This window comes from Amblyomma americanum, chromosome 8 (genome assembly GCF_052857255.1).
Source record: "Amblyomma americanum isolate KBUSLIRL-KWMA chromosome 8, ASM5285725v1, whole genome shotgun sequence".
Classification (NCBI taxonomy): Eukaryota; Metazoa; Arthropoda; class Arachnida; order Ixodida; family Ixodidae; genus Amblyomma; species Amblyomma americanum.
In genome coordinates this window covers 12,565,066-12,591,424 of record NC_135504.1, presented here as the reverse complement: position 1 = coordinate 12,591,424, position 26,359 = coordinate 12,565,066, and the positions used below count along the sequence as shown (strand labels likewise).

General features: G+C 45.3%; 1 protein-coding gene across 1 annotated transcript in view; it reads right to left on the bottom strand.

The window, feature by feature from the left end:
- LOC144100047 (fatty acid synthase-like) overlaps nt 1–24,863 on the bottom strand; it is a 55,247-nt gene extending 30,384 nt beyond the window's left edge. Inside the window, exons 1-10 of the mRNA XM_077633096.1 lie at nt 24,731–24,863; nt 23,014–23,340; nt 19,624–19,824; nt 16,056–16,178; nt 11,924–12,157; nt 11,014–11,315; nt 7,903–8,289; nt 6,009–6,198; nt 2,385–2,614; nt 1,185–1,388 (exon numbers count right to left, since the gene is read on the bottom strand). Coding sequence (XP_077489222.1) covers nt 1,185–1,388; nt 2,385–2,614; nt 6,009–6,198; nt 7,903–8,289; nt 11,014–11,315; nt 11,924–12,157; nt 16,056–16,178; nt 19,624–19,824; nt 23,014–23,340; nt 24,731–24,863 — 2,331 coding nt within the window. The remainder of the gene's footprint in view (nt 1–1,184; nt 1,389–2,384; nt 2,615–6,008; nt 6,199–7,902; nt 8,290–11,013; nt 11,316–11,923; nt 12,158–16,055; nt 16,179–19,623; nt 19,825–23,013; nt 23,341–24,730) is intronic.
- Between the last annotated feature and the right edge of the window lie 1,496 nt (nt 24,864–26,359).

Genomic DNA, 26,359 nt, shown 5'->3' with positions numbered 1-26,359 from the left:
GTGGGGTACGACTACATTCTCTAACCTACAAAAAATTTATGTCATGCAGAAGCGATACCTACGTCATGTGTACAACGCCGGTTATAATGCAACAACTGCAGGTTTTTTTCATAGAGCGCATGTCATTACGGCTCATAAACTATATCTCTACCGTCTGAGTACTAGATTTAAATATGAAGTAAGATATAACATACATAACCTTGGTACTCTGGCATATTTAGAAAAGAATGAACAATATTATGCTACAAGACATGGAGAATGTTGGAAAATCGTTGCACCCCGTTTGAACTCTGGCATGGAACGCCTATGTTATTCTTTACCATCACTGTTAAACCATTATCTGTCTACTAACTTTGATTTATTTACTTGCTCCGCTGCTAAGCTTCGCTCTATGTTTACTGAGGATGAATAACTGATTTTACTTATCCTGGGATTTCATTTTTCGGACTGCTCTGTTTTGCTTCTGTTCTGCACTGATCAAGTGTTTTCATTTTCTTTTGTTTGACTGTATGAATTGATTGCTGTTGACCAAACGCTGCTCATTAAGTGGGGCGACGGACTCGTCAAGCCGCCTATTGACGGCTTTTTTTTCCGTCGTCCTCCATCTGTGTACTGCACATGGTGGAAATAAAGTCTTCTTCTTCTATATATATATATATATATATATATATATATAAAATCACCAAAAATCGAAGAAACATAACAGCATTTAATTCACGACGTTTCGGCTGGAGGACCAGCCTTTTTCGAAAAAGGCTGGTCCTCCAGCCGAAACGTCGTGAATTAAATCCTGTTATGTTTCTTCAATTTTTGGTGATTTTATACTATATTGACCAAATCAGCTGCCAGAAATCACTTTTGGTGTATATATATATATATATATATATATATATATAAATATATATATATATATATATATATATATATATATATATATATATATATATATATATATATATATATATATATATATATATATATATATATATATATATACCGTGAATAGAAATTCTTCCCTTTCTTGAACTTAGCTTCGAATGGGGTAAGGGAAGGGAGGGCGTGCAAAACCTATTGCGGCCTTTTTTTTTTTGCCGTCAAGAGTATGAAAAAATTAGGAGCAATTTAGCAAGTTCTGCTAACCCACTTTGTGAACAGCTCCCTGAATGTCAAAGGTGACGGCTTACCTGAAACAGACAGTGGGGTGCTATCTCGATAACTACGGCATCCTTAGGCACGTGCTCAAGGGCCTCGCGGAACAGTACGGGCGACACCAGGTTGTTGACGTAGTACTCGGCCGAGCAGAGTTGGGAGGCGGGCTCGTGCCAGCGGCTGGCAGGCACCGAGGAGCTGACCCAGCGCTTGCTTCGGCGCTTAGGTTGCGGAACCACCTGCTCGAATAGAATGCATTGAAACAATGGGTAATGCGAAGCAGGGCTCATTTTAATATGCTAGTTCTTTATAAAACGTCAAGTGGAAAAGTACGCTTATCTACTGCTTTGCTTAAATAAGGCATTAAAGAAGCGGGGTGATGACTGGTAAAGTGACAGTGTAGTAGTATTGTTTCGAATACTTGAGTTTTTGCTTGAACTGCATTACCGCAGACTTTAACTTCAAAGTTGTAGATAATTTTGGGCTATTATTGTTAACCCTACCAAGCTATTTTATGCGCCGTTTAGCATGAATGATTTCACGTGTGATCCATGGATTCTTAAGAGCAATGATTGAAGCTATAATTTCAGGTTTCGGAACTCCGTGCGAGCGCGTTTTCTGGAGATATTAATTATGCCGTAATTTTCTTGCCCCAGAGCTTGCAGGTCGGTCACGAGACTGATTCTGCTCTCGACTGGAACCTTGGGCGGCGTGGCACACAGGACAACGACCATTATCTTGCTCTCTGAGAAGTAGAAGCGAGGTATTTTGCGTCGTCGGCCGCCAGTTTGTAGTAGAAAGGGAAATCAGTGGAAATGCAAAGACAGAGAGAAACAAGCTACAATACTACGACTAGAAACGTATCTTATGACTTTTTTAACCAAGAAAAACTGAACCACATTTATTTACGATCATGAACATATTGATTAGTTTTGTTTTATAAATTGCAGCACCAATTAGTGGTCCTTCCAAATTGCAACGCTTAGTTTATGTCACTGTTAATTGGTTTTGACACGCGTTTGGTACCGTCTAGCGTGAACAGATAGTATACCTTGGATATTGCTCAGCATAGGTCCCAAAGTAGAAGCTCTAAGGGTTGCCCTAAAGTTTTCGAGGTCGGTTCCTGTTTCGTGAACTAAGATACGTTAGCAGATGAAACTCAATACAATTTATACCTATAAAGAGGAGAACTATATCTCCTATACTTAGTCACGGTCTTCGTAAAGCCTACTCACCTTCTCCAAGGCCTCTCGGAGCGCGGGTCCGATGCTTTGAATGTGCTCGCTGTGGAAGGCCACGTTATTGCTGTCCACCATCCGGGCAAAGACACCTTCTTTCCTGAGCTCGTCGACAATCTCGGCTACGACGTCGGCAGGGCCGGACACGGTCACCGAGTCCACGGCGTTGTGGCAGGCTGGCACCACGCCCTTGCGGCAGCGCTGAGCCGCTTCTTCCCACGTCAGCCCTAAGATAAATTAGTGTCTATATTTACTGCTTATAACTACAGCTCAGGCTCATTATAACAAAGTCGAAGAGCACCTGGAGTCTCTTTTTTATATCCGTTGCTTCGTACAGCCGTAATTGATCTTGTTGGCAGCTGTCTCGCACCAACGGGCTTAGATGACACCCTGGAAACTGAGGACAACCTAGCTAGTGTTTACCAGCCAGTTGTGCTATAGCCTACACGGACATAGGTGATTATCATAATTTAAAATATAGCGTGCTTCGTAGTGCACATGCGCAAAACGCTATTTAAGCACGAGCCTTAACGTACGCTCGTGTCCCGTACTCTCTTTGTTGGGTTAAGCGTGCGGCGGTACTGCGTACGTGAACAAAAATTAGGACGCACTTCGAAGCGGGACCAGTCGCCTTTAAGTGAGTTCGTTGATTTTATTGCCTTTTTCAGTACCTTCAGTGGCCGTAGATGGGGCATTAGGTTTTCATGTCTTCTAATGTTGCCTGTTGCAAAATGATGAGTTCTGTAAAAATACCGCACATGTGTGACGCCATGAATAAAATTTTCACGCACAGAGAGAATATTCACAATGCCACGCGTAGCTACAGTTCTTGCGTTACACAGCCCGTTCAGGCTCAGGTCATATCATCTTGCACCGAATTTCACCTTCGTTTTCGACAGAAACGTTGCGAATGCGGTGACGATTTCTTGCCGTATCTTTTTCGTACTGCGTTAGAGGACGTCCCAATAGAAAATGGTTTCCAAGCTTTCCGTAAATGCATGTTCTATCGATTAAGGGCTTCCGCACAAAATGCGGTTGCCTCACGAGGGGGCGAATATATTGTTTGTGTTCTGTGGTTGACGGCGTTTAACGTTCAAAACCGATTCAGGGCAAGGGAGACGGCGCAGTGGAGGACTACGGACAATTTCGACCCCCTGGGGTTTCTTTAAAATTGCACTGACAACGCACAGCACACGGGTCTAAAGCATTTCGCCACCATTGAAATGCAACCGCCGCGGCCGTGATCGAACCCGCACCTTTCGGCTGGGCAACAGGGCACCTTACTACTCAACGACAGCGGAAGCAATACGCCTGTTTTATCGAGCAATGTTTTAAACGTGAGGGCATTAACGCGCGACATGAACGTGTGCAATTCAGATGGTTGTTGCGGAAGGAAGGCTATATTTCTTTGCCATTTAGTTCTCTTGTTTTGGGGAGGGGGGGTCTGGTGTGAGCCACCTTGCACACATTGCTTGCACGTTCGGCATAACTCTTGTTTTGGGGATTTCTTAAGTTCGCACTCATTCGAATGCAGACCCTCCTATTCATATAACGTTTTTGCGAAAAGCAACCGAGGCGCCGTGACGGCGGTGCTGCTTCCGGCACTGGGCCCTTTTCCTCAGTTGCAAGATTAAGCTCGCTGAAGTGCGCCTCCACCCTCGCCCTCTCTCCTTGAATGATCGGAAGTAGGATGTGCAGCGAGCGATTTGGATCCTTCAGAGCGCTATCATTCTGCGCGAGGGCCCAGGCATACGTTACCCAGTTCACAGTCGCAGTCGGGGAGCGGCGGCCAGCGCTGGAGACAGCAGCGCCGCCAGTCGGCTGCGAGCCCGCTGCGACCGCCTGCGCGGCTGCTCGGTTACTTTTGGCGAACTATCGGGGACAGAAGTGCCCAGGAAGCGCTAGCGTCCGCACAAAAAAATGGATCGATGGTGTCATTAAAGAGTTCGGGAGGCCGAAAAGCCGGCAGCCAAAATGTTTAACTTCCGCGTCTTCGCGCCTTTCCTTCCCCTCTCGCATGCGAAACCGGCGGCGCTCATCAATTAGCCCCACTCACTCGGCCCCTCCCCTACCTCCAGCGGCTGCGGCGCGCGCGGAGTGGCTGCGGCCAAGGTAGCGTGTGACGTCTGAAAGAGTTTGACGCTGTGAACCAATGATAATTCCCGGCTGCTGACGTCATTTGCACGACGTGACGTCGTATGCCAGGTTTAAGCGCGAAAACCCGGCACCGCGCGTCGCCGCGAGGTGCGAAAGCGGGAATTTTTAAAAATGTATTGTATATTTTCCGCTCGCTTTTGAGGTCTCGTACGCGGCACGGACGCTCGGTGGCCTCTACTCTACATAGTGCAAGCATTTTAAAGCCAAGCTCAAACACCACTTTCTGTGGCTCTTTAATACTCATAATTAGTAGTTTCAGAAAGTTTTCGATTTTTGAGAACTTTAGTAAAGCACCTGTGTACTGTGATATGCATGCCTGAAATTTCAGCCCTAACCATGTAATTTCGCATGCGATACCGCGGCACTCTGCAGGGGGCTCTGGTGTGACGCAGCTCTTGCGTATTGTGCTTTGCTTGAAAAGAACGTTTCGGCGGCGTAGGGCTAGCGTTGTTTCTTCTTTAAGCGACTGCTTTTGGGGAGGGTGATAAGGCGTGGGGCCGATCTGGACTTTACGCGCGATAAAAGCGCAGCGATGCCAAACTTCTGGGCAAGGACGACAATTTATAACCGTCGCCTGTAACTTCCCAGTCTTGTAAGTCGAAGCTCCACACGTAAGAGGTGTGTCACATGAGGCAGGAGTTTCAGCGCGTACACATCCATAATTCCTTGCTGAAAGCAGCTAGAGGTCAAATCCTGATTCATTACAAAGATTACTTTATCATCAAGGCCCGCTTAAAGAGGCGGGACACGTTCTCCACCGCTTCGAAGAAAGAAATGCGCGAACAAGACGCAGACGGCGAAAAGGCAGAGACGCACACAAACGTTTGCGTGCGTCTCTGCCCGACAACTACGGAAGCCATCGCTATGATTGGTGCACTGATGAGTAGCGAACGAATCCGTAGCGTAATAAACGGAATAAAGACGAGGGAATGAAATTCGAAAGGAACCGTTGTGTTATACCCGTTCATTATGCTAAAATTCTGATAAGTACTGCGGCGTTTCTTCACGTCAAGCCACAAATTTCATTAGAAAAACTTTGCGAGAAAGGTTCACTGGAAGATTTTCGTTACCCATCAAATTAATCGCAGTTTTCCTTATTTCCGATCTACACCTTAATATAAATCCCAAAGCCTTACTGAATGTGGGTTGAAAATCAATCAGCGGCATAGTGGTTTTTTCTACTAATTTCTTTGAGGTGATTTTGTTTCTGGACCACCCCACAACTAGTTTTTCTGTCTAGCAAACACCACTTTGTCAATAAAAAAGGTAACCGAACAACACCTTCTGGTTTTCCAGGTTTTAACGTCTGTTTGCTTCTTTTCTATGACTTAACTACGTCTCTGTAATTAAAGAAAGCTTGTCGATTTATTTAATCACAGCTCTAAACACACCGCATAATTCTAGTAAAGTTTAAATCTGGAACAGCGTGTCAAACTGAACTGCCTCAGGCCGTGCGGCACTCACCAACAGCGGCCATGGCTCCTTTGGGCGGGCTGCCTAGATCGACACATTGGCCTCTCCAGTACGCACACAGCACAGCCTGTTCTGCGGTGAAGCAGCCGTCCGCGTAGCCGCAGGCAGTCTCCCCTGCCGAGTGTCCCATGATGCCGTCTGGGTGCACACCGACGGCGCGAAGCATGTCCACCAGCGCCACCTTTTGGCAGAATGCATGAAACGAACTGAGACGCTTAAGTGAGAGTCCAAGACTTAGAATCGGTCTTTTCTGCACGGCCGTTTTGATAGTACGCGCCTCTCTGATTTATTTCAAACTGGATTGGTTAAAAAAAAACGCTCACTTGGGCCGGGTAATATTCAATCTGTGTTTTCTGCATTTACAAACCATAGATGGCAACAGCTGCTAAATTACACTAGAATTCTCGTATACACTTCACCACACAGCTGAGTGGCGCAAAGTTCCACGCAAGCTTTTGAAGGAAAAATACAATTTTCAGCGGGAAACCCCGCTTGTTTTTTGTCAGACGCCATGATCAGGTCAGCGCCGACGGAGTTCGGTATTTTCTTTGCTTATTTTGTCAGCTCACAATGTACGCTCGTTGAGAAAAAAAAAATGTTGTTTCCTTTTTAATTCACAGGAATTGATGGAAAAGTCCAGCATTGTTTTTGAAGGAAAACTACCTGACTAGATTGCGACTTAGTTAAAATATTTGGCGATAGCCGTCATATTTTCTCAAAGCCGTTACTTTTAGCCAGTATTTATTCTCCTCTTCCATTTTTCTCTTTCCTTGACGGCATTCCTCCGATGTATCTTTCTTTTCTTGTTTTCTTTCTCTCATGCCCTTCCTCAACGGTTTTTCTTTCAGCTGCTCCCTCTTCTTGTCTCTTCCTATCTCTTGATTTATTTGACTTGGTTTTTGTTTTGCTTGCCTCGGCTTTGCAGCTATCTCCTCGTGTGCCGCGCCAAGGGAATCCAAACCAAGCCAACCAAAAAAAAAAAGATCAACTCCCAATTCAAGCGAGCTTTAGTTGCTTGGCGATTCAGTGGGCTTCGATTCGAGAGTGTGTTCTAACCTAACCTAACCTCATCGCGCAACTCTGCTCCCTCGGGAGCATATAAAGGAACTATAGCACACAAACACACTTCCCATCTTCAGTTCACACCTAGCGGATTCCTGTTGCGCCTGAGGCGCCATCATGATTTTGCCTTCAAATAGTTTTCGTATAAAAGGCAAACTTTTCTCATCATCCAGAGGGCACCCCATATGTGAAAAAAGACGAATTCTCCCACATTTTTCATTGCTTGGCATAGGAAAGGCGTATAGTTATATCTGGACACTTGGGCTCTTGCACAGGGGTACTCATCTCTGCATTTTACGGGTGGCGTAGCTGCAGTCACGAAACCGTTATTGCTGGGACCGGCAAACGGGCGCGTACCTATCATACCTGTGGAATGAACACAACTGTAATATTATTGCTCTGGTCTTCGTCTGTCGTCAGTGTTTAAGAGCCAGGTTGCCTAGCAGAATCCCAGACAATACAGTGCACATCAAGAGACCACAGCCACCATCCCAAACTGGCTGCAAGCTCCAGTAAAAGTGTTTAACTGGACTAGGCGCTATCACCAGCTCTCCTAGGCCCAGGATGGTTGGCCCTCATGATTGCCTTCATGTTCTCCTAAGGAGCGTTGGGTGGTCAAAACACATGCTACAAAATGAGCATGGTTCCAAAGAGCAAGTTTTTTCGCAATTATTTTTCACGGAACCAGCTCCGCCAGAATATTCAAACTTGTTCTAAATCTAGCAGGATCGACGCGTGTCTTAAACCAGCAGATATTCGCACGAAGCATTAGGTGTATCGTACATCTTTTCATAGCCATTTAAAAATATAATTCCCCACTCACCTGGATAGCTGTTACAGAAGCGAGCGTGGAACCGATGCTCTCATCGACGCTTTTATGGCCGGACACCGATGCGATCAGGTCTATGCCGTACTGCTTAAGCAATTCTGCAGACTTCTCCATGGATCGAGCGAACACTTCGAAGTGCATCATCTGGCAGGCCATTCCTTTCCACTGAGAGCCCATGCCGCTGAAGACGAACCACACAGGGCGCTTCTCAGAGGGCGACTGCTCTACGACCTTGATGACCTTCCTTTCAGAGCTGTCCACCGGCACCACAGCGAATCCCCGGTACGGAAACTGCTTGACGCTGCGCTGTCCGACACGGTTGAGAAGTGCGTACGCAGAGTCTGGGTACGGCGCCTCGGCATCGATTCTATCCAGGGTTCTCTGCAGCGGCAGAGAACACGGGAAGGATACCTAAGTGGTCAGCGTCATTCTTGTGCAGGGCTAAAAACATCACAATACGCAGGAACATGCCCTGGACGTGATACGCCCCGCGTTCACCATTATGAGGATAGCAGCATCCACTTCACGAGAAAGGCTCGTACGATAATCGTCATCGTCATCCCGACTACTCCCACTGTAGCAAACAGGCATCTCCCATATATCTCTGATTAACCTGTCTTGCACCAGTCGCGGGCACCTTACCTCCGCAAATTCAATCGCATCCATCCACCTAATTTTCTGCCGCCCTATGCTATGCTTGTCTTCACTTGGAATCCAGTTCTTTACCCATAAAGACCATCAGTTACCTTGACTTCGTATTACATGCCCTACCCAAGCCTATTTCTTCCCCTTGATTTCGACTAAGATGTCGTTAACCCGCGTTTGTTCCCTCCCCAACTCTGCCTGCTTCCGGTCTCTTAACGTTACACCTATCATTTTTCTTTACACGGCTCGCTGCTTTGTCCTCAATTTAAGTTAAACCTTTTCCTTACTCTCCACGTTTCTTCCCCATAGGTGACCAGGTGCAGGATAAAGCTGTAGACACTTTTCTCTTGAGGGATATTGATAAACTTCCATCCATGATCTCAGAGTACCTGCCAAATACGCGCCACAATATTCTTGATCTTCCAGCTTTTTTACTTTCTGGTCCGATTCTCCACTCACTATCTGCCCTAAGGAGCCGTATTTCCTACCATCTAGCATAGACGTCAAATTAACCGTTGTATGGACAAGATCCGGCCATCGGTTATAATACTTTACGCCCTGCAATCTTATTAATCCCATCCGCCAACTTGGTTGCCGCCGACTACTACATTTACCTTCTCTAATTCACAATTTACCTTCTCTCCTTAATGAACCATCATCTCTTCATTGCATTACATGCCCTCTCTGTTTCCATTTCTCCTTCATGATTTCATACAACCAATAAATTGTTCACATTAGTTCCATAATCCACTGACCTCGTTCCAAATCCCACCCACTTCTCTCCCTTTCCCTTAATCATACCACAACTATAATTTCTCTTTAAAAACCAAACTGCACTCTCCTCAACTGAATGTTAAATAATCTGCCTCTGGGCGAATACTCACAAGAAAAACTTGATACACGATCTCTATTTGAGGTATACTGTTCAGCACCTATCCATGATATTAGAGTACATGCTAAATGCTTTCCACCCTAAAATTAGTTTCATACGTCTCTCACTCCCGTGGCGTGCATTTCGGCTAAGTACCTGCCCTCAGCCAACGGATACTGTTAACAATTTGAACTGCTCATGGTGAGATAACAGAGTATCTTAGGTAAGCCCTGTCATCTAAACCTTAGGTAAGACCACTTTAGGTGACATATTGGAATGTTTCGGAATAAAAAGTTCACTCAGTAAAATTAGTCTTTATTTTGTAAAAGAGGTGCCAGCAAAACTGACTATTTTGCATTATACACTTCTTGTAGCTTTGCCCTATCCAGTTGTATCCGGCTCCCAATTAACAACTCTGTAAATAGTAAGCTGGACGGCGACGATCTGAAGAAAACTACACCCCGTAGTGATGCTGCTGTTGCTTGTGGTGTTTGACCTTTCCACGACGCAGAGCAAGGAATGAAGCCTGAAAGTGGCACCCTCCCACTTTCTGCCAATGAAATCGTCAAAACGTCAAAGGTAATAAATTCATGATAACCAGGATCAGTTGTGGTGCACAATACAGTAGATTGCAGTTCTTATTATATGTGCTGATTGTAAAATTTTCGAAACAATTTCTGGAAACAAAAAAAAGTTTTTGAAGAAAGAAAACTTCGAAATAATTGTCTAACATCTCGGTGGACGCCCGAACCATGCCGTAAGAGAAGGAAGGAAGGTGGGAGTGAAAGAAGAAAGAGATAAAGAAGGGTAATAGTGGACGGCTACGGAATAATTTTAACTATCTGGGAATCTTTAACGGCCACTGACATCTCACAACACACGGCGCCTTTGCCTTTCGCCTCCATCGAAACGCGGCCGCTGAGGCCGGGTCTGAATCCAGGAACTCCTGCTCTGTAGCCGAATGCTGTAAACACTGAGCCACCGCGACGGATATGTAAAGAACCGCGCTGCAAAACACCTGACAAATGAAAGCAGATGTATTCTATCGTCGCTCTTTTTTCAGCGTAATCATGCCTGCCAACTTAAACGCATAAATACTTATTGATCCTTTATGCTTACAATTCTGGCTACGACATTCGTCCCCGAACAAAGAGTCTTATAGCTCGCCTAACCTACGCTTGAAATATTTTTGATGTGCTACTAATGAATTTGCTATAAAAAACCTTAAAAGCTGATTTTCAGCATTTTGCCTACATTTCCCTGCGACAGAAACTGAACTTGTTTAAACCTGTTCGGGCGTTCCATGACTAAGCCCAGAATTCGCCGTCGCAATGACTTGCAGCCTGCTGAAAATCAAGCGTTCTTTTTCCTTAGCACAGAGAAACAAAGTTGAAGAATGGCGTGGAGGTTCCGGTTTTTGCCCTGTAGAAGAGGAAGGGAGGACGGGACATACAGAAGGAGCAAAGAGCGAAGTCGAAAATGGAAAGAGGCAAGTGATGAAGTAAGGTAAGTAGGGCTCTCCTCTACCCAATTCACTCTGTGAACAGAAAGGATCGGGTGCCGGTGATTCTGCAAGTTAATATGCTCACCGCCAGCGACTGCGCGCTTCTTCCGGACACAAAAACGAGCCGCGGGAGTTCAGGCTTTTCACGCGGAGCGCTGTCCACGTGAGGTCCCGGGTTCGACTCCAGGATGACATGGGCACTGGACCCACCGAAACCGAAGCTGTTCAGGCCCACCAGGCCACCATTGAAAGGCGTGTGATTGGCCACAATCTCGACGCTACCGTCGTGTAGCGCTGGAATGTCGGGATTTGGTTTCTCGAAGTGCAGATTGGCCGCGATGGTGCCCGTCTCCATGGCCAGGATCACTTTTGCAATAGAGCTGACCCCTGTGGGCAGACGACGACTTTCAGCCAGCAGTTATGCTTACGGCGACGCTCAAGACAAAATTAGGCGTAGCACTATCGCTAGCAAACCTTATTACTTTAACAAAAAAGCGGACGCTGTAAATGAAAATGCAGCTATCATGAGGTAAAAAAAACTACAGACGGTTCAGCATGGTTGAGCGCGGAATATCACGGAGTAGCAAAAGTTACCGTTCGCGCTTAAGGTCCTTTCGTGTTAAACTTTTTTATCATGAAGGTCTTCATCCTAAAGGCCTTTACCTTGAAGCCCTTTGACCTAAAGGCTTTCACCCTGAAGGCCTTCACCCAGGTGTGCCCTTGACCACGTTTTTCCGACTGAGTTTGATTGCTTTCGCAGTAATTACGAAATATACGTCACTACAAAACCAGTCCTGTGACGTTTAGTAACCACTGGCTTTCCTTAGTGGATTAATTTCAGAAGTTATCAAACAGCAGGACAGACTTCTATAGTTGCGATATTTAAGTAATGATTAAGTCCATTGCTTCTGTTAGTTTGTGGTGCTCCTTTTTTGAGCACTGTTGTGTGCTGCGGAACTGAACTACCCCGAGAACTTACAGCCGCACCAACTTACCAGAGGCAACTTCGTTGTGCCCTACGTTGCTCTTGACGGCTCCAACCTTGAGAGGGTCCTGACGCCCGGCCTTACAAAAGACATTAGTGATGGCTTCCATCTCCTGCACGTCTCCTGCCTTCGTTCCTGTTCCGTGAGCCTCGACATACTCTACTTCGAGAGGATCTACCTTTGCTTCGCTGTATACTTCCCGAAGAAGCTCTTCCTGTGCCCTCCCTGATGGATAGGTGACTCCTGGAACAGTAGATATAGTGTAGTTCCCTCACCCACGAGCAGCATGGCCGACTAGGAGCAGGAGATACGAGATGAGAGTGGGTCAAAAAAATCAAAACGAAAAAGAAGCAAAGTTCTGTGCTAACTCTAACACGCATGTGTGCCACTCTGATCATCGCGCCTTCTCAAAGACAGATGGCGCTCTATTGAATGGTAACAATGGTAAGAAAGGCGAGCATGGTGAAAAAAACATCCACCACCCAATTTCAAATGGACATTTGTATCTTCCATTCTTCTATCCATACACCCGCAATATTTTGTTTTATCAACGTTAAACATTTTAATCAACAATCAGCGTATGTTTTTATACCTACTCATACTTGTTTTTCTTTCCTCTAACACCCCGACTGGAAACATTAATAATAATAATAAAGATAATGATAATAAGGCTAAGTGACAGTTTTCACATTCATGAACACATGACACATGAATACATTATGTATGAATACAGCACCTACGTGTTCTCTGACCATTACGTTAGGGTTGGGTATAAAAGTGGCTGTAAGAAAGGTCATCCATAATAAGCAGTTACAAACAATACTTAAAACTGCCGGATGTGCTTCCAGGCGGCGGAAGTGAAGGGATGAGAATTTACTATTTTTGGCACTTGGTTCAGTACGTCATTGCAGTAGAAGAAAAGTTCAAGAAGCGCCATTTCTTGCATCGTGCGGCGTGCGCACTTTGTGAAAATGGAATGTGGAAAATGCGATGTACTGTAAATAACTTCATTGGCTGGCCAAAGATTTTGAAAGACAAGTTAAGAGAAGTAAAGAGAAGTTAATTCACTGCGGATCTTCTAGGGATAGCGTGCAAGTTATTTTTGCACTGACATTTAAAATGGGGATGTATTCGTCGATTAAAATAGGGACGATGTTCAAGGTTCTCCTCACTGCGCTAGAGAAGTGCGAGGAAACTCGCGATGTCACTACTGCCGAAACTCCAGATGTCCGCTGCCTTCGCCTGCATGCTGCTGTGCGTCGTCTGATACCGCGAAACTATGCTTTGTGAGAACCACCCTTAATGGTTTTGGTTTTCTTCATGAAACAACTGTCTATACACTGGAAACGTAGTGCTCTCGTGTGTAACGTCATTAATGGGTCCTCTGCTCGTCGCTGTGCACTGCAGGGTAGCCTCAACACTGACGCCGCTTTATTCAGCGATTACTCAATTACATCGCCATTTCAAATGCTAAGGCAAAACGATTTCTCAGGCTTCACCTGCGTGTTTCACACATTCGGCCCATTTAAACTCATCGAATTCTGAAACCTTTTCAGTTGCCCTTTAATAACCTGGGAGATAAAGTTTGGTTGCGCACCAGGTAGCCAAGGACATCGCTTGCAGAGTTTGTTATACGGGCGAGTTGGCCACTCCAATTTAGGTCCTCGTAAATATGGACGCCTAAGCGCTTGTAAGAACCGAAGAGCTAAACTTTATAGTTATTGATAACGCATGAAGGCACAAAATAGTTTGAGTGGTTATTAATGGAAGTAGTATTTTGTGGAGAGTATGATATATAAGCGAAATGTTACACATTCAGTGCACGTGTGAAAAAGTTTTTTGAAGTTTGATATTCCCGTGTATTCTGCTAAACGGCAGTAGATCACACAATCATTGGCTAAGTGCGGGACATCTGAAGAGATGTAAACTGGCAAATTGTTTTTAATTATTAAGAAAATAAGGTGACTAAGTACAGTACTTTGGAGGAGCTAGGACTGAATGCGCGAAAGTAACAATGACTGCAATTGCCAAGGACCAACTAATCGCACTTGCTTAACCAAGCACGGATCCAATTACTGATACATGCATGGAGATTAAAAATACCGAGCCTCATAAAGCAGCAAGCTGCCATGAAGGACCTTGTGTAATGCCATTCTGAAGTTGAAAAACAGAGCTTAAGAGCAAACATTGCAACCTGAATACCATTAAAAACCGTAAAAAAAAGGGCGAGCTGTGTTTCACATGAGAGACCTATGTAGAAAGGGAACTGATTCGAATGCACGGAATTAGGGAATTCAGAAACGTGGCAACATGCAAGTAAAAATCATTCCCTTTCAGTATAGCGCAATCTCGTAGTTAGCTGTTTAGAATCCCCGAAAATGGCATTGAAAAATCACATTTGGAAACGAAGAAAAGTAATTTCCTCCAAGCCTCCTGCAGAACGTGCAAAAGCAGTGCTTTTTTCTTCAGAAAACCCAAACTCACCGCATGAGGCGCTACGGAAGCTCGATACAACCGTAGCGTACGTACCCCGGTAACGCGTTGCAGTGACTACTGCATCCAATTCGAACCGCCTGCACTATTCTTTTTAAATTCAATTAAATTTATTCAGCACCACATCGTAGTCCTAGGAACGCGACAAAAAAGCCAACAAAAATCGTCGGCTTGGCGAAAACGGCACCCCTGTTACTGACAATGGCGGCGGCAGCGGTACCGCAATTTGTTGCACTAAAAAGAACCCTTGAAGGTATTGGTGAGCGCTACCAAAATACGGAAAGGGACGAACACACAAGACAAGCGCTTTCTAACAACTGTTTATTCTCTGAAGAAGCATGAAGCTTATCGAAGCTTTCGCTATGCATGTTGCTCCAGATAACCAATGCGTCAGCTCCCCTTCAGTGATGCTAGGGAGAACTGAATTAAACTACCTCAGGAATAGTTATCTTCGGCTGCTGTAAAGGCACGTGTTGATAGTTTATTATTATATATTTTTCCTTCATATCGCTCTTGTCAGAGTCGTGTGCTCTTCCCTCCTCAGCATATGATTTGGCGTTAATATGTGTAAATAGTCATGCTTCTTCAGAGAATAAACAGTTGTTAGAAAGCGCTTGTCTTGTGTGTTCGTCCCTTTCCGTATTTTTGTAGCGCTCACCAATACCTTCAAGGATGCATTTCCAACTAGCCCCAGTTGTAGCTCTTTTGACTAAACAGAAACTCACCACTTCGAGAGAAAAAAAAAAAACTTTTAAAGCGATACAAAATGAACAAGAAATTTTATGTAGCTATACAAACCATGTAGACAATCACCTTTAAACACTCGTTTCCTAACGGGAAAAAATTGATGTGAAGTGACATGCAGAATTACAAACTGCATTTGTACCTTATATATATTCGCATCTGTTGTGGTTCCCCATACTAAATGAGCCTAGGTTACAGGACTAGTGAAAATTGAGTTATGTATTAGTTATATATTAGATGCCATATCGTAGCATTATTTTGGCCCGCCACTTCGAGCGAGGAAAATTATATTTATCTTAAGTGAAGGGACTAATTGAATGGAAGTCCACGCCGTGGTTCATTTGAACGGGTAGTTGGAACTATCTGCCGTAGTCATTGCCGTGCATCAAAAGCGGTTCTACCGTTTTACAGCGAGCTTCTGGCGCTCCTAGTGCGCCAAGGTTTAGCATGGAACAAACCAAGGCAAATCTGCACGGCTTTAGAGAACAAATTTGTCTTCGTTCGGAAAACTGATAAGGAATTGTTTCCTCCGCGACTAAGAACTCGCTATTTACACTGACCAACTGGATGTGATATAAAAATAAAATTCAGCAAAATTTATGTACTTAGCTTGATATATTGCAGAATTTCTTTAAAATGTGAGGTCCCCAGTCGCTGTCATAAGGTTTCCGCAAATGTGAATGTCCTCTCCGAGACACCTGACACACTTCATTGTTTTACATTACGCACAAATCATGCAAATCGGGCGATTATTATAAGTAGGTGAGCGGTTTTCTTCAAAACTGTACGACCCATACGGATCCGCCAGTCACCTTGGTAGGAATCCTGATTCAGGCGACGATTGTTTCCGTTACTGAATCTGTGACACGGTGCTTTAGGAAGTTATTTTGCGTAATTCAGTCACCTTGAGTCTTGTAGCCATCCGCAGAGGCCTTGACATGAATGACCTTGGTGTAGATTCGTCGTGCTTGTGAGACTTGCTGAAGGAAAAAGGCACCGACGGTTTCGCTTCTGACAAAGCCATCACCTGCGCGCATAGCGTTGCCAACTTTATCAACTCAGTCAGTTCGGCCGACAACCGCAACTTTCCTTGCTTGAGAACAGCGCAGCTATAACAGAAGTCAACGCCGCCCCCCGCCCCCCCTTTAAACAAAATAGACGTCGATAATTTTGTTTAGTCTGCCCACTTCGTAGTTTCCTTTTGTAAATTGATCGCCTGAAGACTACGCAATACGACATTAAGGGACAAAAAATCTTGACACTGCCGTCTACTTCCGGGTGCGATCCCCGCCGCGTCCCGCAACTTCGGGCCTGGCTGCGGACCAGACCCGGAGAAAATGGGTTTTTACGGCCCGGCCCAATGGCAGACTCGAGCCTGTGTAAGGCTCTGCTGCAATTCTTTTTTTTTGTATCAAAGTTAACAGCGTTTTCGAGTCCTTGAGCGGAGCCTACAAATATGCAGCTCTGGCTCGATTTTTTGTCTCTGCTGCTACCTATTATTTGGTAGTACGCGCTTTGTAGTTTGAAATTTAATTACGACAAATCAAATTGATACGTGAGATGTGGCTGGGAAGGTGCAAAAAATGCCACATATCAAAGTCAAAGTATATGTGCCTTTGCATATTTACGATTTAAGTGTTGACAGTAGCTTAAATCATACAAGTTTCGTAATTTCACGATTTGGAGTGTAGAGATGCTGCTTTAAACTTTATTTTATTCAGTAATTTATCAGTGTACTCACCGCGCCTGTATGCATTACAGTGAGGGAGAAGGAAAATACAAGGCAAGAGCGCAAATGCAGGAATTACACCAACAATCAGAAATATGCAACAATAGAATCAATTCAGCATAGAAACAAAAGAGTCATTTGATACAACAGTTGCAACAGCACTATCAAGTCGATTTTATTCCCTGGTACTTCGGGGAAAAAATGACATTTTGAAGAACTCTGTTCTACAGTATATTTATTTCACCTTGTTCCTGTGCTGTGTACGCGACGAAATGTAATTGGGACTCAGCATGTACCGGCTGGGTTCTATACCTGTTTTGGAATGGAAGATATTGTGAAAGAATTTCAGACGAACGATTTTACTTCGTTTTTCAAACGTGTTCCAGCCAAGACTGTCTTTTGCCGTTGTTACACTGAAGTTCTTTCAGTAGTTGTTGAAGACAAAGCGGGCTGCCATGTTCTGTACTCTTTCTAATTTACGAATGTTACTCACTGTCCATAGATTCCACACTGTGCACCCATATTCAAGTACAGACCAGACAGACGTCTTGTATAATAGTGATATTGTTTCAGCAGGCAACCGTTGCGTGTTTCTGCGGATGAACCCTAAAACTCTGCAGGCTTTAGCTGCAATAAAATCAATATGTCGATTCCATGTGAGATTGGCTGTTATGTAAACACCTAGATATTTGTGCTCAGTGAATGATTTTAAATTTGTGTCATCAATATTGTAAACATATTCATGAAATGTCTTTTTTTCTTGTGAAGCACATAGGTACTGCTTTGTTTAGGTTAATTTGCATGTCCCATGTATCGCACCATGCAGCAGCCCTATTTAAGTCTTTCTGTAATTGGATGCAACCATTTGGATTAGTAATTTACCTGTACATCACACAATCGTTCTCGAATATTCGTACACAAGAGGAAATGCAATCACAAATGTCATTCACATTAATTAATCACTCGTAGAGCTTCTTTTTGCATTATTATTATGTTATAAATTGCCTTCATGATGCTATTTATCCATATTAGAATGCAGTGGCGCAAATGCGATTCAAACAGGGCTATATACATTAGACGGTTTCGCTGGACCAGGAGAAAAAACAAACACTTCCATAGCATACCTAAAGCCTTCGAGAGTTTAATGCGCAGGTAGTCAGTGTGATGATTTCAAAGCACAGATTGCTTAAATACTACTCCCAGAGATTTAGCGGCAGCAGAGATTGCAATCACAGAGTCATTTAAGTGGGGGATCTCACCAAAGTTTCATGGGACAGATTTTGGACAGAATAGGACAGTTTTTGTTTTTAGACCAATTTATTAGTAATGAATTACCGAGAGACCAGGCACTAAGTTTACTCAGAATAAGATTTCCACGTTTTACTAGGTCACTAGCGTCTGTTCCTGTCAAAAAGATACTTGTGTCATCTGCATACATAATATAATTAGCGAAGTGTTCAATGTTTACCAGGTCATTTTCATGTATAATGAAAAAGAGCGGCCCCAGGATACTGCCTTTGGAAACGACACCTTTGATATCGCAAGCAGTTGATAATTTTCGATCAACGCAAACAGATTGATACCTTGCTGATAAATATTTTCTTAACAAATCAGCTGGTATACCTCGAATTCCAGAAAAATAAAAACAGTTTTTATAACATAGCAGTTTATCTATTCGGTCGAAGGCTTTCGAGAAATCAATAAAAATACCTAGTGTTAGCCGTGTATTCTCAATGTTACGTACTGTTAATTCCTTTTGGTGTGACAAAGCTACCTCCGTTGATAAACCAGGGCTGAAGCCATACTGAGCTGATGTAATAAGGGAATTCCTGTCGAGGAAAGTGAACAGCCTAGGGTTAATGATGTTTTTCCAACGGCTTTGAAAAGAACGGCAAAATAGATATAGGCCAATAGTTAGCTAAAATGTTTCTGTAACCGCTTATGAACAGGGCTATAACTTTTGCTATCATCATTTTCTGAATGCATATTGACTGAGACTATATTAGGAGCTCGGGGTAAGTGTCGTACACTGCCTTCATTAGCTGCATGGGCACATACAAAAAATGTTCAAGTGCAAACAAAATATATGGTCTGGTTCATCGGCGTAGGCAGATGCCCTTTAGCAAGTATTTCGCAGATATTGAATGGAACATAAATTAATACGATTTTTTTCGTTGCCGGTTGAGCTGCTCGGCATTTCCATCTGCATCGAATGACGTCAAGGTTCACTTGCCCCAATTATTCTGATTTCACCGAATTAATCGGTTGTTCACAGCAACAACCAGTGCATGCCGGCGAGGCAACGTCATCAGAAATGAGGTGGGTAGGTTGGCCGGTCGACCGTGACGACAGCGCAGACACCGACCAAGACCGCCATTGCCGGTACACAATAGTTTGTAATTCATTATAAACGCTGCGCAATGTTTTTTTTTCAGCTCATTTCCATCATTTGTAGGCCCGTAGGCCTCTTTCAATGCTAAAAAAATGGACATCCAAATATGTTTTGCCTAAACCCCTTTAAGCCATCTTAAGCAGGCGGCATTGATGGCGTAAAGGGATTCCGAGTTACATAGATTGAGGAAAACACTTCTAGGAAGATTGGTCGCCTCAGTCCTCTTTCAATGCAAAAAAAGGACATCAATTTTTTTTTCAGCACCCCTTTAAGCGATACTAAGCGACTAGAGTTTCATAGGTTGAGCAAATGTTGCAACTACAAATGAACAGGCATAAGCTGCGTACTCACATCGAGAATCGAAGGCCTTGCACTTTCCGTCAGGTGAAAGCATTCCCAAGCGCATAAAGGCCATCGACGTGGCTGGCCGGAGGCAGATGGTGCAACCGGCCACGATGGCCGCCTCGCACTCTCCAGAGCGCAGGGCTAGCACTGCCTGGCTGAGAGCCGTTATCGTAGATGAGCAAGCCGCGTCCAGGGTGAAGCTAGGACCTGTAATAGTAGCACCGCTTTGTAATTCCTTGATGCCATGAGTTCTCTGATATACTTTCGAAAATTATGGGGTAAGATAGGTTTACAAATGCCAAAAAATATCTGGAGAATAGTAAGTAAGGATAAAATTTTTGTAGCGTTGTACGCTCAACTGCTGTTTGGCACACAACTGGCTGTATGTTAACGAAAATGGACTGTAAAAACTATAGAAGACCTTCCACGAGAACATTTGCTAGAGAAAAAGAAAAAGAAGAGTGTTGTCGTTATGTCACGGTAACTTTTTAATGTAATAGACGATCATTTATTCTCAGGATAAAATTACTTCAGTTCAAGTTCCCGACAATGTGTTGTAAAGTGAAATACATGAAGCCCTTTCGACTTTTGTTCCGTCAAGCTAAGTCCAGCCACTGGCTTTAATATGAAGCTGAGCATAAGAACTCTGCTTTGATCTTCTTTAGTCTATTTTAGTTTAATGTTTTCTAGCTGGGTGCTCGTTCCTGAGAGGAGCTTGCAGTAGCTAATAGGACGAGATGTCTCTAAAGACGACACAAGGAGATAGTGTAGTTAAACAGAACAAACATGAGCTTGTTACTTCGTCTCATGTGTATTGTATGCGTCTTCGTGCTTTGTCGAGATGTTCTTTCAAGCTGTATCATCAACCGTGTACAGTCCAGCACACATACAGCGAACCTGACGGTCAAGCTGACAGCTTTCGTTGTATCCGATGTTCGCTCTGAGTGTACTTGAAATAGCGCGCCAACAAATAATAATTCTGAAATATAGTGCTAATTTTAAAGCAAAACCTTCACTGGCCTAGTCAATCCAAGGTCACTGGCGCCGCAATTGGATAGATCTTCGAGTGGAGGAGCGGTGGTGGTGTGGCAGCCACGTGACATACCACGTCACTCATTGCCCGGCTGGGAGCTTTGGCTCTGGGCGACCGGGCGTCGCATCGAACACAACCAGCGTTCCGTCGAACGAATCTTCTCAAAACCAGCAGAAGGTGTAGACTTCACTGATTCTGAGCAAAGTAAAGCGCATAACTTCCTCCCAGGGTCAGTGGACACCTCAATCTTGCTTTGAGATACATTGCGGTGCAACCAACCTGCAAAGAACCGTGCTTTAGCACAGTTTCATGCTTAGCAATGCTACACCGCCACCGATTGTGAGGCGAAAAGCTTCACTACGCTAGGTAAAGCCGATTTCGCCGTGCATTGCCGGTTGACCTTCAAGTGAGCCAGAGGTCAAGCGCGGCTATAGGCTCTAGCCATAAAGGGTCCACGGTGGTGTCGCACCACTTGACCTTTGACCTTGAGCTTTGACATTTCGATTCGCCGGTACACAGCGGTAAAATAGGCCACAGCGTTCATTGGGTGACCAACCTCTCACAATGAACCATTAATTTAACTGTCACCTGCCAGGGAGGCAGGGTGGGCGCGAAGCCTATCCGGTGTGCGGAACGCACTCAACGTTAACGGACGCCAAGCCGCGTCTACTTGCCCCATACACCACAGCTTTCGCTCTCTAACCATGTTTAGCAGTTGTTAAGCCGCAGCTTTTTTTTTAATCGTACGCACATATGTGTCTTCAAAGCCTTTCGTATCGAGGCACTGTTCAAGGTTTCCAACGTGGTCTGGTGCTCTTCACCGAGACCCTTGTCGTGAAACAATCTCTCTGAGAGAGAGAGAGAGAGAGAGAGAGAGAGAGAGAGAGAGAGAGGGTTTATAGATTTGAAAGGCAGAGAGGTTGCCCTGAAAGCAATCTTTCTGAGGGCCACTAAGTAACCAATCGCGTATGAAGCGTTCACGACAGCTTGCGATAGGTCGGCTTTCACGGTACTGTCTTGATTAGATTCCTGGCAGTCAGGGTCTGTTTGCGTGCAATGACTCTGGCGGTGCACGGCTCTGCGTTGTCAACGCCATCTTCCGGGCAAGGGGAATCATCTCAGGACTCATTCCAGTAGGTGCCGTAGTGGAGGGCTCCGGAATAATTTCGACCACCTGGGCATCTTTAACGTGCGATGTCAGTGCACGTTAAAGATCCCCAGGTTGTCGAAATTATTCCAGAGCCCTCCACTACGGCCCCTCTTTCTTGCTTTCTTCTTTCACTCCCTCCTTTATCCCTTCCCTTACGGCGCGGTTCAGGTGTCCAACGATATATGAGACAGATAATGCGCCATTTCCTTTCACCAAAAAACCAATTAAAGATCTGCGTCCGCTGCGTGTTGCCACGAAGCACGTGGTCTGATAATGGCGTCGCGGCATTCTTGGCCCATGGAGCGCACTTGCGCTTACACCGCATCAAGGCGCTTGTACCAGCGGTTCTGACCATAGTCTACGCGCTGACTGCACGTGGTTGCACTGCCGAAGGCGGACAGGTGACTATTCAGGCACCGCATGGTGCGTGACCAGCTGTACCACCTGCCGCACCACGTGACCACTATTTAAGCTTGTTAAATCACTGCCATTTCAACATCCGTAACGGGGCTCAGTAGCTTCACTTAAATTCTATTTATGTTTCGCGCTCCCCGCGTTTCTTCTCCCTTTTAAACACATCGCGAAGCCGTCTTTGATTTTTCACGTCATCGGTGTTATTTACGGGCGGTTATTTCTTTTCCGGCGCCTCGTTCTTTCCCTGCGATGTCACGTGGGCTTGGAGGCGCTCTGTTCGGTTTTCGTGCTTTCCAGGAGTGAGAGTTTTCGACTGTGGCCGAGAGTTTCCAGCGCCTCCTCGTTCGCTATAACCGAGCATCACGCCTCCATTACTTCGTTGTATCTTACACGCAATCTGAGACATTGTATCCGAATGCACACTTTGACGGTGCCCTTGAAGTCTATTCGTGTAAGCGTTTTTATGCAGGAAAAACGCTAAGGCGCCCGTGTGCTGTGCGATGTCAGTGCCCGTTAAAGATCCCCAGGTGGTCGAAATTATTCCGGAGCCCTCCACTACGGCACCCCTTTCTTCCTTTCTTCTTTCACTCCCTCCTTAATCCCTTCCCTTACGGCGCGGTTCAGGTGCCCAACGATACATGAGACAGATACTGCGCCATTTCCTTTCCCCAAAAACAAATTATTATTATTATTATTGTAAGCAAACATTCTTTATATTTGCGACCATTCTGGGTTGGTGCGACTGTAATAAGCGAGGCCGCGCTTGCGCTTTAGCGATCACAAAATACAGGTTTCTTACCACGGAAGTCAAATGTGTAAGATAGCCGGTTGGAGAACATTGCCCTGCAACTGCCCAGTAGGCTGAAGCCGTCGATTTTTTCTGTGTTCGAGCAGAACGCTTCGTCTGAGTCGGAGTTGCCGCACGCAACGAAGACGCCTATTTTCCGACCCCTAAGTGTCTCCGGGTCGTAGCCAGCGTCCACCATAGCCTCGTACGACGTTTCCATCAGGAGCCGCATCTGGGGGTCCATCACGTGCGCCTGCTTGGAGTGCACCCCGAAGAACTGAGCGTCGAAGAGGGACAGGTCACGGATTACTCCCAAGCGCTCAGGCAGACCCAGGTAGCCTGCGAGCAACGGTCGCAGGCAGCAGAATAAGCACATGAGACTTACCAACTCTGAAGCCGTATTTCGTAATGACATCTTTGCAGCGACAGCTGCTAATGCCATTTTCCTTGAGATCGCGGAGTTTAAGGGTAGTGGCCTCTGCAGTTACACCGCTGACTTCGTTGGTACGTCCGCTTCAGGCGCGAATGCTAGCGATGCAAAAAACTATCTCGCCCCAGCCCCCTCCGGCATCCCCTAAAACCCCGACCTTACCGAGACCACACTTATGAGAGCACTAGAATTGTCTACTGTGGTCCTCTTCGCATCACCCCTGCTATCAATTAATGGACAACCGCTGTCATGCATTATCTTACGCACTACGCTGAAACCTAGCAGTTACCAGTGGAAGCAGCCCACATCATTTACTCTTTCATTATACAAAGCATCATTCTACGCCATTAGACACCGGCAGTTTTATTCGGTGATCGAAACCGAGTCTTCCTCTTCGATCTCTTGGAATGTATCCTTCAGGAATGCGAGATCGTGCATCATGCCACTTTTGCTAACCGTTCACAGAGTAATAGCATGAATGAACATTTTAACGGCGGTGTGAAACGGAGGCAATGTATGATTCTGGACAGCACAGCTGCAGGGAGTACGGCTACAGACTTTTCATGTATTTCTTCAACTCACCACGCAAGCCAACGTCATATTCTCTGTCTCCATTCGTTGTAAAGCCGTGAGCTTTCCAGCACCATGAACACCAATACCAACCTGATCCCTCCAAAATCACGAGCGGTTCCCAAGTCACAAGTTATGTTCTACGCTCGAGCGTGCCGTGCAGGTATTTGTCTGCTACAAGTATCAGGGGTTATCAAATATTTTGCCCTTACGGCCACTCGGATATTATCAATTGCATTTCTTAACTGATTAGGCGCTTAGAAAATATCAGTGCACAAGTGACTTTTGCCATCTGTACCCACCGTGGGTGGCCTCCACAGTCTAAATTCGAAAGAATGGCTGTGCGCCAGCTAAAGCATAGAAATATTCTGAGCCTCCGCGGTGCTTTTCTAGAGTAGTTTGTGGATCTCCAACACGGTAATCCTGCGTCTCGCATTCAGCTGACGTGTTACGTTGGTTGTTAAAGAATTCCAGCAGAGTGTTTCGTAAGAGCTCTTTTCATTGCTCGATCTTTGATTCCTATCCCATTTGTAGCCGCCACCTGTGAAGTGAATACTGAGAGCTCAGAAAGAACGGCATTCTGCGCCTATGTTAGTCAACTCTATGCACCCCAACCGAAAAAAAGCAAACGAACTAAGCCGAGAGACAATCTACAAGATGCTGCACGAGGTGGATAAATATTGTCAGTGAGCAACCTTGTACCTGCTGCATTCCACCTGCAGCTCATACCTCGAGGCCAGCGGGTCTCGTTGGCTGTCACAAAGTCGACACCGGCGTAGAGCTTCTCCTTGAATTCTTCTAAGTCATCTACCTGTGCGAAGCGGGCCGAGAAGCCAGTGATCGCTATTCTTTCCTTCGCCATGGCCTCCTGTAGCAGAACGGACCATCACCACACGCCACCCGCACTCGTTTTTCATTTTATAAAATGGATGTTAAAGCGGCTTGATAGCGCACGTCATTGGCAATGCAAGCCACCAGGCAACACTGCCGTTCGGCAGTTCACTTATGCTGTATAATGGGTGTAATAATATTGAGATATAATTCGGCTGTCGCACAAAAACTACAGCGTAACCTTGGAGAAGATCGCTTGAACGAATACATGCAAAAAAAAAGGAAATGAGTCCTTTCATATTGGATTGTCTACTCCACGTAACAGGGCTTTTCGATCGATTTGCAATAATCAGTTTCAAGAGAAGTAGTTTCCTGTCTACCACTGCAGCTTTTGCAAACTCTTCAAATTGGATATATTCAACGAAAAGAGCCCACACTAAAGAGAGGAAGAGGAACTAACGCAACCTCGCCATAACGTCTCGTGAAGCTCTGCCGAATTCGATTACATTTTCTACGATGATTCAGCGTTGAACGGTGCAAGCAGCCTGCAGTGCCCCGGGCGGTGCTCTAATTGTTCATTTGCATGCCTAAATAGTGCTGAAATGCGGGACCTAGTGGAGGCTGCTAACATTATTTGCCAATGTGTTCTCGATGTAGCCGTGTTATCTGTAGCACACCACGAGTGACTTCGACAGACCTCATAGACTCATGAATCTAAACGTTGGCGGGTGGCGCGTAAAAAGGTCTACTGATGCACCAAAAATTACTTGTTCCGCTCACTAGACTGTCTGTGACGGGGCTGCGAAGGGCACGGAGAAGTTCAGCGTAAGTTTCCTGTCAGTTAATTGTCATACCGAAGACGTAAACTTATGGTCTCCTGCACCTCTTGCTCTAGAATTTTGCAACAGTATCATTATATCGCTTTTCTTTTACAACGTACGCTGGTGTCACTTGGCGTCTAGCACCTCTCTACACTGCTCTATTACATGTTGGTGGCGCCAAATTACCCCTTCATGAGAATGATATGAGAGTGACTGTGTGTCCATCCCCATCTCGAGAGCCGGTGTAGCGGGTAGGCTTAATTCACTGGCGCGGGACACGACGCTTGCCGCGTGGAATTCAGGCCAATTCTCGCATTCGCGTTTAAAAACCTTGGACCCAGATCTGAAGCTTCGGCTTCCCTCGGGCCTACCACGACGTAAAGCAACTTTGTTGTGTCGCCTGTGGCCTAGTGTAGCTTTCACCAAGCACAACTGTGCCATCTGCGGATGTGATGAGACTATAGCCCGCAATCTTTGTGAATGCCCTGCCTACAGCGCCGAAAGACAGTCTCTCTGCCGTGCACTGGAGCAGCTCGACCTACGCCCACTGACAGAAATGAAGATTCTCGGCCACTGGCCGCGGCGGTCGTCGGCGATTAAGGCCTCCAAGACACTGCTCCGCTTTTTGAGAACTTCTGGTCTGCACGATAGGCTGTGACTTCACTGAACGCTCTGGCTTCGCATAGTGACTTTAATTTCCTGCAAC